The sequence below is a fragment of the Odontomachus brunneus genome, unplaced genomic scaffold, assembly GCF_010583005.1.
Source record: "Odontomachus brunneus isolate Ranch 3 - 2012 unplaced genomic scaffold, Obru_v1 Obru_scaffold_054, whole genome shotgun sequence".
Lineage (NCBI taxonomy): Eukaryota > Metazoa > Arthropoda > Insecta > Hymenoptera > Formicidae > Odontomachus > Odontomachus brunneus.
The window spans coordinates 1,498,852-1,517,124 of record NW_022639504.1 but is presented as its reverse complement, the minus strand read 5'-3'; the positions used below and the strand labels follow the sequence as shown (position 1 = coordinate 1,517,124).

Below are 18,273 nucleotides of genomic sequence, written 5' to 3'. Positions count from 1 at the left end.
AAACCCGGAGGGGCCGAAGGGAAAGAAATAAGCCTCCTTTTTCGTGCGTCGAGCTGCACAACGACTCGAGAAAACAGAATAGGGATTATCGATACCAACATAGTTTCCCCTCCGATAGCTAGGACAAACTCTCCAACTGTCGATGCCTATCGCTCATTTCGCAAAAACAGGACCCAAGATCAGAACACGGCGAGAGAAAATCTGCAAAATCCGCACAGCACGGACTTGTTACACATCTGAATAACGGAGTGCAGGGCTACTTCGGGCTTTATGAATATTAACGATCGCGCGCGCGTGTACGAGCACACCGTCTCGTTTTCTCGCGCCGGAGTGTATTAACAACTACCGTCCTAAACAACCGAGAGAGAGAGAGAGAGAGAGAGAGAGTGTGTGTGTGGAGAGAGGGAGAAAGAGGGAGAGATCTCGCGCTCTTCGTTCTCTCAAATTAAAGCACGTGGCGCTACGCGAGTCCGGGCACGGACGTGAAATCGCCTCCGCTCGTAATTCGCGATCGCCTGTCGTAATTTGTAATTCTCCATCACAGCGGAGACGACGGATAACGCGTTCGCTACTCGACCTCGCCGGATCGACGTTCGACTACGCGAAAGGTAGGTCAAGACCGTAATCCTGATACCTCTCATTTCGTAGTCCCCTCCGTGCTGTACACCGTTGATCGACCTGATGCCTGATAAGGTAATACCAGAGACGCTAGGATATACTATTCCACCGCACTATAGTTAGATAAGGAGGGGGAGGATCGAGGCGAGGGTGGCACGCCTAACAAATTGAGTTGAAGGAACGCGACGAGTGCGCGGAGTGTTTATCGCGTCGAAAGCTTTTGGAATTTTCGAACGAGCTTCCTCGAGAACTCGCCTATAATTTAATCTACGCGTAGATTCCCTGGAGATTGCGCATGGATTCTCTGTACTGCAAAGAAAAAATTCGCGGACGCCTTTGGGTCAGACGCGACTTCAATAGTTTTCTTTCAGACCGTTAATGGAAAAAAGAGTTATCTCGTCTGCGTGGTAAAGGATAGTTAAATGCAATAAAACGTAAAGTGGGATAACACCGCGACGTTCAAAGTGACGTCTAATGACACTCTACGAGAAGTGTGCAACGGGAGGAAAAAGCGTCACGAATCGCAAGGTACAATTTAAAAAATCGGGAGAACGCAATTTAACACAATGACTAACAAGATATTGAAGGACTGACATTTGTTGGCGAGTTAGGGAATTTCTAATCTAAGTTTGCTTATATACGAAGTATTATATCGTAAGTAAACCTCAAAAGTTACACTCCGATTTCTTTCTAATCTGGCACAAATTTAGAAGTACAAAAAATATTTCATATTTTTTTATTTTGACCCACTTTGAGTTTCACGAGCAGTTTATAGTTTTTTAATGTTTTCACTCCTATCATCAACAAGTACAATAAAAATGCATAAGAAATAAAATTAAATGCAAGATATATAGTTAAATAATTTTAACAAAAGCGGTATAGCTGAGACACGAACTAAAAAAAAATCGGAAGAAATCAGAGTATAATTTTTGGATAGGTTTATTTGTTAGAATCCTCTCCTAAATGTCTAGATTCATTTACAGAAAGTTTCACGTAGATTAGTCCAGTATGGTTCTCGAGATAATCACAAACATACAGATCGAATTGAAAATCTTTCTCTTCTTAAGTCGATCAACGATAAACTTGCATCGGACCGAATGGGAAGTCGACAGTGTGACATTGTGCGTTATGCAATCTTTAGAAAGGATTCCGCTCCCAAAAAAAAATATATATATATATAAAGAAAAATTAAAAAGATGTACGCTTAGTTAACGCACGGTATCTCCGCGGTAGATTTTGCAATTTACATGGGACGTGACGGACGTTCGTCTTGGCGTCCGAGAGGCTGGCCGGGTCCCGTATAACAGGCGATCCCCCGACGTTGAATAACGCACCGGCTGGATGAGATCGATTCAGTCTCTTTCTTTCTCGGAAATCTGTGCCATTTTCAACGACAACGCGACGGGCCGGACAGCCAATTTGACCAAAGGAGGAGCCGCGGGTGGGCAGCGTTCTCATCTCGCGTTTGTTCGCCTCGACGGGCCCGAGACAAGGGTGTATCGTTCGCTACAGATGTAATTGTGATCGTCGTATCGTCGGGCGACTCCCGACGACGTCTTGAATAGTTTCCCGCGCCCGGAGGAAATCGCGCCGGCGCTCACAGTAACGGGAATTGAATCTTGACACGATCGAAAATTGCACGTCTCTCCCGTCACGTGATATCTTCTCGCGCATCCACAGAATTACACGAGTCGCGGGCGTTCTTCTCGCTCTCTCCTGATCCGCGGGATGACGACGATAACGTGAGTCCGAAATTCATGAATTCATAGCGCTCGCCGGCAGGACGCCGTCAACGCGGATTTAAGCGGATTCGTGCTAGCGCGCGATATATTAAGAAATTGCGGTGTACCCGGCCCCCCCCCATAAATATTCATGTCCACAGCAACGTCTCACCGGGTCTAAGATAATAATTAACAATTCAATTTACTCCGTGCCGCCATCGGCGGTCGCTTTTTCCCGCGGCGCACGCGGCAGGGAACTTCCGTCATGTCGATGCGGATACTAAAAGTCGAGTAGCAGAGCGTTGTCAAAATTGTGCCTCATCAATTTCTTTATTGTTGTTAAGTATGAAGTAAATCTAACAAATAAAAATGAGAAATTAATGAACAATGAAAGATATAAATTTCAGATTATATTTTATTTTGTAAAATATTTTGTAAATAATTTTGTGTTAAAAACATTAGGAAAAACCAGGTACGATTAATGGAAGTACGATTTCGGCAACTCTCGCCTATTCAGAGAAGCAGCGCAAGCATCTTCCTGCGAAAACACGCGCTCTTCCCGTTGGATCGACGGACACATCTATTAGACGCAAGTACACGGTTGCGCGAGAGCTGCATCACGAGCTGGATCACGCGCTTCCCGCACCACGTGCGTGAGAAGCGCATCCTCGATAAGGATCGCCCAACTTGTGCACGAGAACGAGTCTGAACTCTCTGTCTCCCTCCTCGCTATTTCTGCCCACGGATACACGCACGCACGTCCACCGAGGTGAGGGCGAGATAAGGCCGGGAAATTTCGCGGAGCTTCCGTTCCATTTACCCGTCTATTTTTTCCCTTCATTTTCGCGCGCGTGTGGTATCGCACAGCGCCGCGACGCCTTACGTTGATAAGATCGCGGCCGCAATTATCGAGGGGCAGTTCGGTCCTCATAATCCCTCCCCTCCACCCTCTCTCCTCCTCTTTCTTTCTCTTAATGTACCACCGCGACACTCTGCGGCACTTTCCGAAGCGGTTAAACAGCTGCAACGTTCGCTTAAGCCGAACATTTGCATGGCGGCGACATCGCGTTTCAGTCGGCGACTAAGGAGATTCAGTGGCCCCGATCTTAAGGTTCGCCGTAAGGTAAGACAACTTGAGATTACAAGGGACAAACGAACGTTTTGCGCTCGTCAGCTCCCTCGTAGTCTTCCCTCCTCCGCCTCCTACCTCGCTCAGCCGCCCCCGCCGGATGGCCACTCTCCTTCGCCGTTTAAATGCCGCCAAACGGGGTCGTCTGTACATATAATCAAAGGTCCATTAACGTTGGAAAGAAAAAGGAAAAGAGATTTTCCAATTGCCGGAAAAAGGATCGTCTCGTGCGGATCTTCTCGTCAGATACACGGAAAATCGCCAATTTATCGCCCAAAAGCGTTCGGCCGCCCGATTCTCCTTAACACGTAAACCGCCATCTTCCCTGAGTTGTTCCGAAATTTAACTAAAGCTTGAACACCAAAATTACAGTTCCTCTGCAGCTTGAATAATCAAAATTACGGCACGAAACCCGCACGTTTCCTTCGATCTATCAGCTGCTCCACCCAATCGGCCACATCTTTAATTTGCTAAGTGCAATTAATAGAAAGTTGCGTTTTGTCCGTAAATTAATGAGAATTCATAAAATAATCGTAAAGTAATGGTAGTGTAACAGGTATTGACGTTAGACGCGCAACAGCATCGTGCGCGAGCGAAATTGCGAGTTCAAACGAGCGCGTTTGCAGCTGAATGCGAAGATACATCCGGCGGAATAGCCTATTACGACTGATCCTGGCCTTTACCGTCTGGCTGTATCAGCTGCAGCGCGATAATCGAGTCGCGGACGTTGTTACGAGCGACCATAATAGCTTCACTCAACGTTGCACGTTCGGCGCGTCATTCCGCGGTGTACACGTGACGTACGTCTACGAGCAATGCGCGATTAAAGCAACGGGTCTTCTTATTTTCGCATGCGTCGCGCATCAAGACTCGCGACACGTTTATTTACCGCGTCGCGGAACTCGCAGACGGTGAAGCTAGCGGATTTACAATCTCGTTACATGATTTTGCGGGGAGGAAGTTACCACGCTGTCTGCGGGATCGCGAGAGAGAGAGAGAAAGAGAGAAAAAGAGAGGGCCAAATGGCGGAAAATTAGAGCGCGAAAGAGTTTGCCCCACCGTGGGAGCCGCAGAAGCTCGGCGAGGATGAAACGCGGCTTCTCTTGGAATCCTTCGATCCGCAACCGCTCATGGCTCGAAAGTTGCGCGATGAAACCGCCCGTGAAATTCAGAACGCCGCGGGACATTGACTTTTCGCGGTTTCGGGGTGAAAACACAGTTCCAAATCGTCAAAAATTTCCGACACGCGGGATTCAACTCGCGATCGCCCTTTTAATTCGATTTGTCTCGCTGGCGCGGCGGGAACGTTATGTTGTTTGCCGAAAGTGTGTAGAGACGACTGACCGCGTTTTTCCTGACGGCCAACTTTCCCGCGAGAAAAATACGCGCCGCGCTGTCGCGGGACGAGATCCGTCTCGCCGACAGACGTATCCATCTCGGCGTCGCTTAATTTTTTGACGTAACTCCGTAGCGGAGCCCGATTTCACGGTGGATATATGGACTGCTTGGCCGCACGGTGTCCGATTCCTGGTGCGCGATTTAGGACAACGGTTAATCTTCCGGCGAAGTTTCGCCGGAAAACGACGTTCGCCCAACTTTTCTGACACTCGACGTAGCAGGCGCTCAATCGCGCTACCGTCCTCGCGAGACGTGTCTCCTCGGTCCTTTTTACTAACTCCCGGCGCGCTTCGTCCTCGCGGCGCGCCGGCGACGACGCCACTCAATCGGAATTCGCGACATACCCGGCGTGCGTGTCAGCGCGCACCTACAAACATGCACACGTAGACACGTGGACTTTCCAGACCACGCGTCGGATGTTTCCAAACTCGCGGGCGAACTAGATAGCGGCCAACAACTGAGCGACGCATAACTTGACTCATGTCTGTTTACGGCCGCGGAAACGACGAGCACCAACGACTTCGCTCATCATTCCGATCGATATTTTCGCAATCGCACGCCGAGTTAATATCACAGATGCGGCCCACTTGGTCGGATTATTTCGGCGAGGCCGGGATGCCCCATCATCGGTCTTAACTTTGCGCCCAACATCCGAAGGACAGAGGCGCACAAGATATTGAATCGCGCCAATTAAGCTGAATGCAGCCTGGTTTGCGGGAGATACCAAGAATAAATACCTCGAGACTCATTAAGAATAAAGTCAGTCCGGCGGGCGCGACTAAGACGAATCCAGATAAAATGTAAACCTCTCTCACCGAGCTCTTTACTCCCCGGTAAGAAGATATAAAAGTAAAGTTTGCGCCAAGTTAGATCCATTGCGCCAGAACTCGGCATCGCCTCCCCCCCTTTCCCCGCCCGTCGAGATGTACAATATTATTCGCGAGAGAGTGTGTATCCGGCGCGTCGCGCCGAACGAGTAATAAGGGACAAACGACGCTACAATATTTCATCAAACTTCTCTTTTGTATACGGGACGTAATAAAACGAGTCCCACGGCCCGGCCGAGTTTGTAAACCTGCGAACTGCCAGTAACGTAAGAGTAAATTGAACGCCGTAAACGCAACGTCGGCGGCTGCGGCGGCGGCGTCGGCGGTGGCGACGTCCCGGAATCCCGGATATGGATAACGATTTAATTCCTTTCGCACTGGAGTCTATTCCCGGCGGAAGGCCTCGCATTCGCCGAGAGTTCCCCCGGGGGCGCCGCGCAGTAAAAAGGATAACGAGGACCGCCGGCGCGGAGAATGCACTTTGTATGCAAACGCACGGGGGATGGTCGTTAATTCCCCGGCACCGAACGAACCGAGCAGCTATCTCCTCAGATAACCCCTCGTTATGCCGAATGACTAGTTAAAACTTCTGCTTGCCGCCGCCGAGCACGTCCCGCGAGCGCTCGCACCGTGTACGCCGCTTCATTAATCTATCATCGATATCTCTTTTTTATGCTTTCTTTCTTCAAATAGCGCGGTCGATCGTAGCCGAACGCAAGATGTTGCGTTCGCTGAATTTGTTTGACAGTGTAAATGCACGCGCCGCACGGAGAAAAAACGTTTGCTTGACTCAACCTGACAAGGAACGAGCCGTTTTGGTTGAAGAAAATAGTGCTTTTTAAAGCCAAATTTGGGGTTCAGAAGAAGTTCAGAAATATCTGTTAATCCAAACAAGCTTGTTTCTCATTGCAAAGTTGTCTTGGCCTAACATATACTTCTACACTTCTCGATATCTTTCTCGTCAAACCGAATTTGCCTAATGATTATTCCTCAGCTTCCCATCCTAAACAAGAATCTGCTTATTAATTTATGTGCTGCGAAGGTTCTCGCGTGTTCTCTTCCTTTTTCCTTTGAAAGGTAACTGGATAATATAGTATCACATACGATAAGGCAATCAACGAGTGAAAGCTACAGAAGATCTCATTAAGATTACGATTAAGGGAATTGAGAAAATTTCATACTATTGACGTTTCCTACTTCGTGTAGGTACGTACATTCAAGACGCGGACACGAGCAACGTGAGTGGCGCACTACGTGCGCCAACACGCCCAATCGCGTTTCCTCGATTCGCGATCGCTCGGGATTTAAAGTGCAGGCGAGAGCAAGTGCTACGTGAACGAAAGGAGAGAGTTATTGTAATCCTTCGCGCGTCTATCCATCTAAAGATACGATTCTTTCGAACGCTCGGAATTCCGCGCGATATGCGCGGCGATGCGCGACGTTATTTCCCCGGAGGGATGCGTGTTGAGGACACACGTGCGAATTAAGTCCTCTCGCGAACACGTTCCTCGCGAAACGGTCGAATGTATCAACGTACGAGATGTCGACGTTCGCGCTTGTCGCTCGCAATTCCCGCGACCAACGAGAACCGGCATCCTTAAACAGCCAATGTCTCTCAATCGATCACCCACGATTGGTTTCTTCCGCAAACTTCTTTCATCATCTCGGAGGAAATCCTCGCTATCTCTCTCCATCTCTCTTTCATCGCGAAATAATACGATGTCCCCTCGCGTTTACTTCTCGAATAAATTGCGAGATGCTCGCAATTTATTTGGCCGCGAAATCTGGCGGCGGACAACACGACCGACTGTCTTCGTTAATCCGCGAGCTTTGTCCACGTCTGCAATACAAACGGCGGTTGAAAACGACCGCGACGGTCGCGAATCCCAGGGAATCCCCGCGCGAACGTCGTCGGTGTCGTGAAGGGCTCTCTCTTCGTTGTCCTTGCGCCATGATATTACCACCGAGTGGTTCATTACCGAGTGTGCAATATTGCACAGCGCCCACCATTTCTAGTCGTTATGAGTTTCCAACGTCGGGCCATTGGCACGGTTTCAAACGGCCTTTTCGCGTTTCGCTCTTCGACCGGGTCTGTCCGAGCCGTTCTCTAATAAATTTCATAGACGGTGGCAAAATGCCGCACGATGATAGAAGCTAGCTGTTATCTCGATTTGATCCGACCCTCAACAGGTCTCCCTTCGTCTCACGAGCGCTTAATCAAGAGCCTTACACAATTCGACTACCGACGCGAATTTTAACTTCTCGCTTTGACGAAGCGGCGATCGTTAAACGAGCATTTTGTATTCTTTTACCTTACTGTAAAGAAAAGCTAGCGAAAACTACATGAGTCAAATTAAATGAAACTCAATTCCTAAGTTCTACATGAACAATTAACTGTCCCAATTAACATTCCAATTCTGTCAGAAAAATTTTATTGCTCCTTTAGTCTTGTTAAAGCAAAAGAAGCTAAAGAGGCTAATTAATGAGGTTTTATCATATTTAAAGTGAAATATTAATTTCTAGGTTTCATCAATCTTTTGCTGCTAATTAAGTTTTGTAGATTACACATTTCTAAGTCCGATCATTGATCCGACTTTTATTCGAGTTTGACTCGATTGTGCAAGAATATTCGTGTAACCCCGAGACTTGGTTCGTTCTGCTCGATTTTCTTTCAATGTACGGAAAGAGAATCAACCGAGTTTCTCCGACAACAGTAAACCGCACACTATCCATTCAATAATATTCCTGATCGCTTAAAGTAGTCTTGCAAAAGTCAACTCGCGCCGAGTCTTTTTCCCACCGGCCCAGACGGTTTTCAACGTCTTCGCGACACGAGAAACATCGCGCGCAAATTCGTGACTGGCATACCGAGATACAGCTCCGAAAGGAGAGATTCTCAAGATTGCACGAACCGAGGGCGCAGTGGGGAGAATTAACTGCTCGCCCGCGACAAGTGATCACTCAGCCGTTTCGCTACCTGTAACTACCATTGCTGCCAACGCGCGGCTTTCTCTTCGCGAAAAAAATACGCGCGGTAGGCAACAGGTGTAAAATTACGCGCATGTCGATCCAAGATTGAAACTTACCCTCCAGTACAATCATATTTTGTAGGACATATATTTGAGTCTGTCAGACCCGGGCAACTTTGAACTACCATATAACTTTATTGAAAATCAATATTGCTGAACGTATTTTTTTCCGCACTGAGAGAAAAATGTATGATATTTGGAATTATAATGGCATAGTAAAAAGATTATAGTTAAGAATATAATTTTTATAGTAAATGTGACCATAATATTTGTAATATTTACAATATAAGCATAGTATAACTGATCCGTGTAAAATTTTTACCAAGAATTATAATTATTTGAAATAAAAAATATAGTAAGGTAGCAAATATTGAATGGTAAGAGAAATTAACTATTTTATATAGTCAATACAATTGGAATATTTGGCAAATATAGGTACATGTAACTATATTCCCAAAAGATGCTTTACCATATATATAGAGTAATAAGATGGTGACTATAAAAATCTGTGTTCATTCTACTATATCTTCATGTTTAGGTGAACTATAAATATATGTTTGAGGCCAAAACGAACTATAAAATATAGTGAGATTATAATTATTCCAACTATTTTTTTTCTCTCAGTGCAAAGATACAGAAAGATCTCCGCTGCAAAATATGGCAACACGAAATAAAATCTTGCAAAATCAAACATTTGCGCTATTTTTAAATTTTCCTGAATCTTTTATCTTGGGGTTAACTTTTGAATGAGTTGTCGGAAGAAATCGCCTCTCTGTGGACTTTTCTCACGTAAGACAGTTTAATTAACGTGTAAAATATCCCGAGATAATCTCTTGTCCGCGAATATCAGATATTAAGTTATTACATAATTTCGAGGCGCAATAAGTTATTAGTAGATTTGTATTTCAAATGCGCTGCTAGTTTGGTTGCATTCACAAATCGTAGACGATAATGGCCAACGTATTGTTAATTAAATACATTTTTTCGCGTAATTATATTAATTTTAACTGTATCCAAAAATACGACAGAAATGATACAACAACCTATTAACGCCACCCGACTGCAGAAATTCGCGTTAAAATGATTACTACGTCCCGGTTATATTCCGGCGAAATTGAATTTCTAGATTAATCGGCGGAGACCGTCGAGACGTGCGAGATGTAACTATTGTTTCAGGATATTTACCCGGACGTTTATTAACTCGCGGAATGAACGGATGCGTCGCGCCGGGAGACACCAGCGAAGTCGGTAAAGTATGGGACGTACATCGAGCGTCCGCGAAAGTGGGGACTTCGTATTACGCGCGTTTTTCAACAGGTGGTGCGAACGGTTGGCAGTGCGACGCGATGAACACACGACAAGACGTATGCGCCGCGGGAAAACACTCCGCTAAATTCAATACCTGGCACCTGCGTTGCTGCTTCCCGCCGGGCTCCGCAATATTTTTCAGACGCGCGCGGAAGACGTGACTCGATAGAGCGTATCCACCTCGAGTGCGACTCGTGAGAGAGTCAAATCAACGCAAATTTACTCGTTCGAAGTTATCGAGCGTGCCTCACTACGTTCGTCGCAAACCCGCGTTTCGCCAGTAGAACCAAATATGCCAATACTTTCAATCTGTCGCTGATAATCTCACAAATAATGACTGTCGTGACGATAAATGCCACTTTGGCGTAATCTCCGAGTAAATTCGCAACCTCTGACCTATCCTATTCGCGAATTAGCACGACACACATAAACGCGTGTGTGCGCTCTCTCGACGACAGATTAACGAGCCGCGCGGAAACAGCCGCTTTTAACTCTGTAAAAGCGGCCGTGCGCGCGCGCGCGACATCATCGGCGTAGCATTTCGCGTAGACGCGGACCTTGACAAATGGACGCTGCAGCTGGCTTCTCCCTCGGGATTTCGATAAATTAAACATGCCGAGGGAGGACACGATTTGTAAAACGTCGCCGCAGGATGCCGGGCAACAACGTCGCCCGTCTCACGCAAGATATCGCGACATTTTTCCCCGCTATTCCCGTATTCGGCGACACGCACGCACGCATATCTGCGTATACGCGTACCTAAGTATACGCGTGCAAGACTACGTCGTGATGATGACGCGGCGCAACATCCGTGAGTCGCGAGAATCTTCAACGAGCGACTTCTCCGCGTGCAAATGTCACGATCGGGACGACGATCGCGAAGAAATCGTCTCGTCGAGAGCGTTCCGGATTAATTGGTGTAAAATAACTCGATATCACAATCGTCGCTGCAAAGTGCTGAACGTGGTAGAGAAAGTCGCCGACAGCTTACAGCTGATATTTGACAGAATGGCTGTTCGATTGGTTTCGCGCGCTGTCAACTGACAATTTAATCGATTAGGCGCCAATCAATTAAAATGTTAATTGACTCGGGCAATCGGCAAGTCAATAATCAAAATTCAATTAATCGTCATATGTGAAATCACGAATGACTCAATCGAAATTGATTATTTGTCAAACTTTGATTCCATTGATTGTACAAGGAATTTCATCAATTGATTAAATTATTCGAATTAATTGATTACACATACATTACGTGACGACTGATTTGTTCTTTTGATTGATGAGCACTGATGTGTCGCGTTAGAAAGGGAAAACGAAATGAGAGAATAAGAAAGCTTCATTCGTCGAAAATCGACGACTATCGCGCGCGTGTAACTTTCCAGATAAGACATATTTTTTTTCCGTCGATCTTCCGCCTGATATCCCTCCGAAGGAGAAAAATTCCTCGAACCCTCGCGCCGCAGCACGCCGGGATATTCAGACCCGGATTTTTTTCTTGCCCGGTTACTTTTCCAATCAGAGAGAATTTTACGAGTCTGTCGGCGTCCTTTTTCGCGTCCCCTCTTTCTCTCCTCTCGTCAATGTGGGGTATCGGATCGGTCGGCGCGGATCGGACACGGAGAAGAAGAAAACGCCGGGGAATCGGCCAATCAGCGTTATAGGGTTTGGTAAACGAACCGTGACCCTAAAACGGGTCACTGACACATTAATTCCCGTCACCGTGTCTGCGTGCGTTAACGAGCTCGACGCCCACCCTCGTCCGCTCGTCGCCTCCAGAAAAATGGAAAGCGCGGATCTGCCGTGGCGACGGCGGCGGCGACGGCGGTGGTTTCCGGTAATTGAGAAGCGAGTACTTACGATGCGCTTCCTCTCATCTTGCGCGACTTAAGAGACGCGTTCATTAAAGGAAAGAGTCGGCTACCGGCTGTATGCCACGTATGTAACAAGAGATAAGTCGGAAATAACGATGGCTTTCCGTGCCACGTCCGTGCGATGAACATAGAGACGAGAGCACAGGCCGCAATATTTTATTTATAACGTGTACACATGTGCGAGTCGCGAAATAATTGTCGCATGACTGTCAGTTCTTCGATTGATGAATTTGCAATCGTATTCGCTCAAGCACAATTGCACGGTGCAATTTTCGCCAGCCTTTCCAGACAGAAATTTACTTCCTCGAAGAATGTCTCAATAACGTTGCGCACTAAAAGAAAAGGTGCAGAGTCTTGCGATTCGTACAATCGTCCTGGTTTACGGCGGTGATTACACCGGCGATGACGCAACAAAGCGTTAATTTCGAAGAGAACGAAAGGGTCGAGAAATCCGTTTTGGCAAAGACTCGGTGCCGGTGCCGCCGCTATTCGTCGATTCGCGCCAACTGCTTGGCCGAGTTAATAAAACCGAGCTACCACCTCACGACCGTCCGCGACCGTTGACCGGCGACCGACGGGCGGCGAGAAATCGTAATTTAAATGGAAAGATGCAATTTCGCCTTAATGGGGAGAGCCGCGATGTAAAAAGTTTTACGAGCTTCCACGACGCGTCGCCGTGTAGTCGGGCGGAAAACTCCATTCGCGCGACATTAGCCAATTTCCGGGGCTCTCGCGCGACTTTCATACTCCGACGGGCATGTATCGCGCGCTTTAATGAACTCGGAGGCGAAAGAACCGACGAAACTTTTCCCTCGTAATTAAAGCAGCTGTCGTTCTGTCGGATAAGACACGCTCTCAAAGAGGGATTCCGCGCGAGGAAAATGCGGTTGGTAACGGTTGATATCGACTGACGGGCTGAGGGGTTGAAGCCATCCAACGTGGTTGTGTTACCCTCCGTTATCACCGACCAAGGAAACGCTCGCGTTACCGGCAAGAGACGGGCGATGTACAATCGACGAATCGATCCATCCCTTTCTGTTTTTTAATTAAAGGAGCTGTTATTCTCACGATATTTTTCAACTCCACCGATCCCTGTGTCTACAGTTCTTTTTAATTAATAAGTGTAATTTTTTACGAGGTCGATCAATTCTATCAAAAATTCGCTGAAAATTCGTTTTGCATTTTATTTCATTCGAATTTCCTCGAAACTTTCTCCTACTCCGGAGATTTCCCTTTTCCAGTAATAAGGTTTATCAACCGGAACTGATAACGGGTCATTTAGCTAAGACGCGAACCTTACTTAGCCGAGACTCGAACCCGTTAGGAGTAACTGGTCTTTTCGCGGAACCGCTAGGTTGTAGCAGGCAGCCCGTGTAGCGCATCGATTCTACTGCTCGCGTTTACGGGTCGCGGGACGGGTTATTATTGCAAAGTAAAGTTCCAAAGTCTCTGCTACGAGCCGCCACCGTCTTTAATGAAAAATCGAAGCCCTAGCACAACGCAAAAGCAAGATCAGAGACGAATCTCTTTTTAATCCTTAAGTAGTGCAACTCGACGTTAAGTCGGACAGACTTTTATTTTCAAGCACTACGACTCTCAACGACGGGTCTGTGAAGGCCACGAAGTGTCATCGCTAATTCAACTAAAAATGAATCCATCATTCAGATATCGATTCTTTTTCTCGATGTCGTATATCCCCACTGGGATCGTTTCCCGAGCTCATCAGCGGCTGAAAGTTAGCGAGCAGATAAAACGCGATAAAAAAGCGATGGTTAATAAAATTGCATCTGCCAGTTTGCGTATTGATCGGAGGTAATCCCGTGTAACAACCACTGGTTTACATAAAGAAAAAAACGTACGAATAAATAACTTTTGCATACATTTTACGCATCTGACAATTATTAAGTGATGTGAAGTTCCAACCGATTACTTCCTTCCACGGGTTTCATCCATTTGAAGTGTAAAAAGAAAATTGCTTCTTCCTGAGGCAACAAGCCCTCTCTTAAATATATTCGGAAAAGTTTCTACCGGAGAGTCATTTTTTATGCATTCGCGTGATTTAGAGCGTATAAACAGTTTTCCAGGCAATACACGATCACGAACGACGCAAAGTCAGGAGTGCAACATCAAATCTAATTGCGCTCAGAAATTCTACGGAACGGTAAATACGCGGTGTTAATTGGTGTCAATGGCCGGCGTAAAAAAGCCTGTAATACGAGACGGGATGAGAAGCGAGAGATACACAGAGAGACAAAGAGAACAGCGCTAAAGCCGACCGCGCGAAAACACAGTCAATCGATGGAAATTGGTAAAAAACGCGTATCCAATTTCGATTTCCTGTAACCGCGCGGCCAATCGACGGAATTGAGATGGCCCGGTAGCGCTAACGATCTATTAATAATTGAGCGAAACGTGTGCAAAACAAGCAGGAACGCGGTATTCAAGATCACAGGAAAATGGAATTGGCGCGCAACGAGAGATAGAAACCAGCGGAATATCACAAGCGCGACGATAAAACCACCAAGTGGCCCAAAGGTAGAGAGTGCGAGAGCGAGAGCTAAAACGCGAGAGAGAGAGAGAGAGCACAGTCGAGGATCTCGGAATAGATCCTGAAGAGCGATTTAATCCTATTTCTGTCGTCCTGCGAACACGGAGCGCGGAAAAGAAAGAGAGAAAGTGAGAAAGAAAGAGAGAGGAAGGGAGGGGGAGAGAGAGAGCGCGCGCTCCGAGGGCGAGGCGGAATGAAAAATTCCCCGGCGGCGGGAATATTCCGGGAAGTTGCGGAATGATTAAGTGAATCGCGCGCCACGTTCGCTCGACTGTTCCGGGTTTATGAAATCGAGTTAACTCGCCCGGTCCCCCGTCTTATTTTTCCTTATCTGACTATCCCCCGGTTTATAATCGCGCACTTCGCTTTTTGTTGCAGGTTACTCCGCGGCAGCGCTCCTCGCGATTCTCTTCTGCATCCCCTTTGCGCTCAGGGTGCTCATTCACAAAGAGACGGGAGGATGGAGCAGCTGGCCGCAGGCCTTCTATCACGTTCACCTCGAGCTCTTCCTCGGCAACGGCTGCCTGGGTACGCGCGATGAGATGGTGTCGTTTCTCGTTGAAAAGTCGTAGGGTGTGATTCCGCACTCCCGCGGAGAAAATCTGAGACCGCGAGACTCCGCTCCGCGTCGTTAACAACGTTCTCTCGCTGAGAAAACAGCTGATACGATGATCCATACCGAGGGAATGAATTTATCTGGCCCGCATTAACCGGAAAACTGCGCGCGCGGAAAGAAACAGAAGATGTTCGGAAGTTTGGCGGTAAACTTTGGCTACTTCGTATCCCGTCGAGTTCTTATAAGTTACGGGTGATGATAGCGATTAGAAGTTTGCCATGATGTAGCTGAAAGAGGCGCGTTCGGGCAAATAGCGCGAGGTCATTTTGCGTAAACGGGATAAGTCGCGAGAATCTTCCGGTTTTTTTTGGCTTCTTTTTTACTTTTGCGACGAGCACGAGGATAAAAATACACACGAATGGACGAGCGACTGTGACGAAGAGAGACAGAGGAAGCGAAGGAGGGGGAGCTTTTAAGGTCGACATCGCATTCGAGAAATATAGAGGTTAATTGTATGCACAGGGGTTGGAGTAATGATGCTTCTGGCATTGACAGTGGAGCGTTACGTAAGCGTCTGTCATCCCGGACAACACACGCGGCCACTCTGCGGACCCCCTCACCTAACAGTGGTGCTCATCCCCTTGGCTACATTTCTCGTTTATCTGCCGAGCGTATTTCGAGATGAAATTACGACCTGCCTGCTGGCGCCCGGCAGTCCCCTAATCTACCAGAAGAGAGAGAATCAGTCGTTTCTCAACTCGTGGTACTATCAGGTAATTTGTGTTCTTTACGCGGACGCGTTGCTCTTTTCTAGTCGTTAAAAGCACATATCCCTAGGCTAAAGTGCAATGTTACGAAACCTCTCTCGTACTAATCGCCGATAAAAAGCGCTAATGTCGATTGTAGAAGTTTGAGGCTAACGTCCCATTAGCCTCAAACTACTAAAAGCAATCTGACGTTCAAACCGGGCTCGCGAATCGCTCGAGCATCCTGTGCATTTGATTATGCATTCTGTTTGCGGTCTTGCAACGAACGTTATCTCTGTCGCATTTCGTTACATTTTAATGAAGCTTATCGTGTGACGCGCAAATGTATTTTCAGGTGTACAAAGTGGTGTTGGAAATAGTTTTTAAAGTGGCGCCGACGATTTTACTCGCGGGATTCAATCTGAGGATAATGATAGTGTACAGGAGATCCTGCGAGCGACGTCGAAGAATGACTTTATCGAGAACTGTCAGCAACGACGAGGATCCCAGAACTTTCGCCGAAGAGCGAAGGCTTATCCTGCTTTTAGGAAGCACCAGTATCCTGTTCCTAGTCTGCGTTAGTCCTATGGTTATCTTGAACGTCACTCTCAGCGAGAGCAACCTCAGCCACTATCCTTACCAGGTAACGAGACACGTATTACAAATTTTATAGCGCATAGGTCTACGATTGTCGGACGTGCTGCCGAAAACTCATAGGGAAATTTTACTTCTGCTTGAAATCGCACTTTGAGTCAGAGCTCTAAGGCCGGGATGTTTGATGCCTAAGACATATATTAACAGTTGTTACCCGAAACTCTAGTGTAAGATACTCAGATTCTTATTCAGAGTTAGATTCAAATCTCAGTTGAATTTGCTCAATTGAATTATGATATGTGTGATATATTTGTAATCACATAATTCAACTGAAGAATTCTCATCTAATTCTGAATTCAAATCCGAGTATCTCAAGTCAGAATATCTCAGTATGAGACGTTTCGTGCAACACCTATCAATACAGACCTGTATCTACTCCTCCGTTTCCCGATTTGATCCTTCACGCGCGTCATCTCGTCGTTCTTTCGAAAGAATCGAGCCGTCCTCGGATGATGCCGTCCGGCGTCACATCCGATTCGATCATCTCCGCGCCTAATCCCTCCGACTCTCATCAATTATGAATCCGTCCATTGATTCGCTCTGCATTCGATTGCAGGTGTTCCGAGCGCTGGCCAATCTGCTGGAGGTGATCTATTACTCGATCACGTTTTACATCTATTGCCTCTTTTCCGAGGATTTTCGCAACACTCTAATCCGCACTCTGCAATGGCCGTGGGTCAAGAACGAGCAGGGCGGCAGGGGGCTGCCTATGAAACGTTCTCCGATACCAAGACCGACGACAACGACGACGACCCCGCCGACCACTGCGGTCGCAACCCCCGGACATCTGGCTCGTGCTAGCGTTTAACGCGAATTTTTTGCCGTCGATCCCGCCGTCAGCCGTCGCTCGGTCGCTGACCATCGAGCAAAAAGAGGCACGGATCTAGCGCGTGAAATCCGCGCACCGTGAAACTGTAAATGTCGGGGCAAATCAATTGTAAGGGCGTGAACTCTGTAAAATAGCCGAATATCCGAGGGATGTATGAAAAAAAAGAGACAAAAAAAACAGTATCGATCGCGCACGAATGTCGAGTAGTCTCGCTTGCTCAGGCTCGTACCTGGCGACAGGGTGTATGTGTGTGCATGTATGCGTGTATATATGCACGATGATACGCGGATTCTCGAAAATCCCCGACGATGTTGAACGCTCGTGCTCCTGCCTCTCTCGGAGGAGCGAGATAATTACAGCGGGGGAAAACATCGAGCTACACGCGCCATCAATTTTCCGCGGGCGACTCTCCGCGAATCTTCCGATTCTTATGAGCGCATTCGCGAGCAAGTATCCGAACTATGTATATTCCGTGCGCTGGCGAACTCGAGAATAGTTGCGCAGTACCTGCAGAGATAGAGAGAGAGAGAGAGCCGCATCCACGGAGCAACATTCTTGCGTACTAGCGACTAAAGCCGGGCATATCTGTGTGTAGCTGCCACTAAAGTTCAACCTCCGAGTATTCCGGGGATCGAATCGACCTAGCCAATTAAACGGCTAATATACGAATATCTTCCTCGAACGCATGTACGAAGGAACCAACGTATGAACGTAGAGATAAACGAAAGATACGTGTTTCATCTCAACCGGCGATCGTGCAGACATCATCGCGAGCTTAGCTCACGCGAATTATCGCAACAAGTTCTCGAAACAACGACGGAAGTGCATAAAGAGGCAAGGGATTCCGTGTAAGCCGTCGCCGAGGATCCCCATGGGACTCTTTCGCGTTCTAAAGTACAAGTTGGGAAAGTTTCTCGCAGCATACACCGGTGATCGAATTTGCGCTGAAAGCCGGAGAGAGAGATGAGGAAAAGATGCAGACGAGGAGAGAGAGAGAGAGAGAGAGAGAGAGAGAGAGAGAGAGAGAGAGAGAGAG

General features: G+C 47.3%; 1 protein-coding gene across 1 annotated transcript in view; it reads left to right on the top strand.

Moving 5' to 3' along the window:
• The window catches only part of LOC116845641 (probable G-protein coupled receptor B0563.6), a 48,515-nt gene extending 30,252 nt beyond the window's left edge, over positions 1-18,263 (top strand). Inside the window, exons 3-6 of the mRNA XM_032818584.1 lie at positions 14,831-14,980; positions 15,531-15,781; positions 16,110-16,397; positions 16,965-18,263. Coding sequence (XP_032674475.1) covers positions 14,831-14,980; positions 15,531-15,781; positions 16,110-16,397; positions 16,965-17,216 — 941 coding nt within the window. The 3' untranslated portion in view covers positions 17,217-18,263. The remainder of the gene's footprint in view (positions 1-14,830; positions 14,981-15,530; positions 15,782-16,109; positions 16,398-16,964) is intronic.
• The last annotated feature ends 10 nt before the right edge of the window (positions 18,264-18,273 follow it).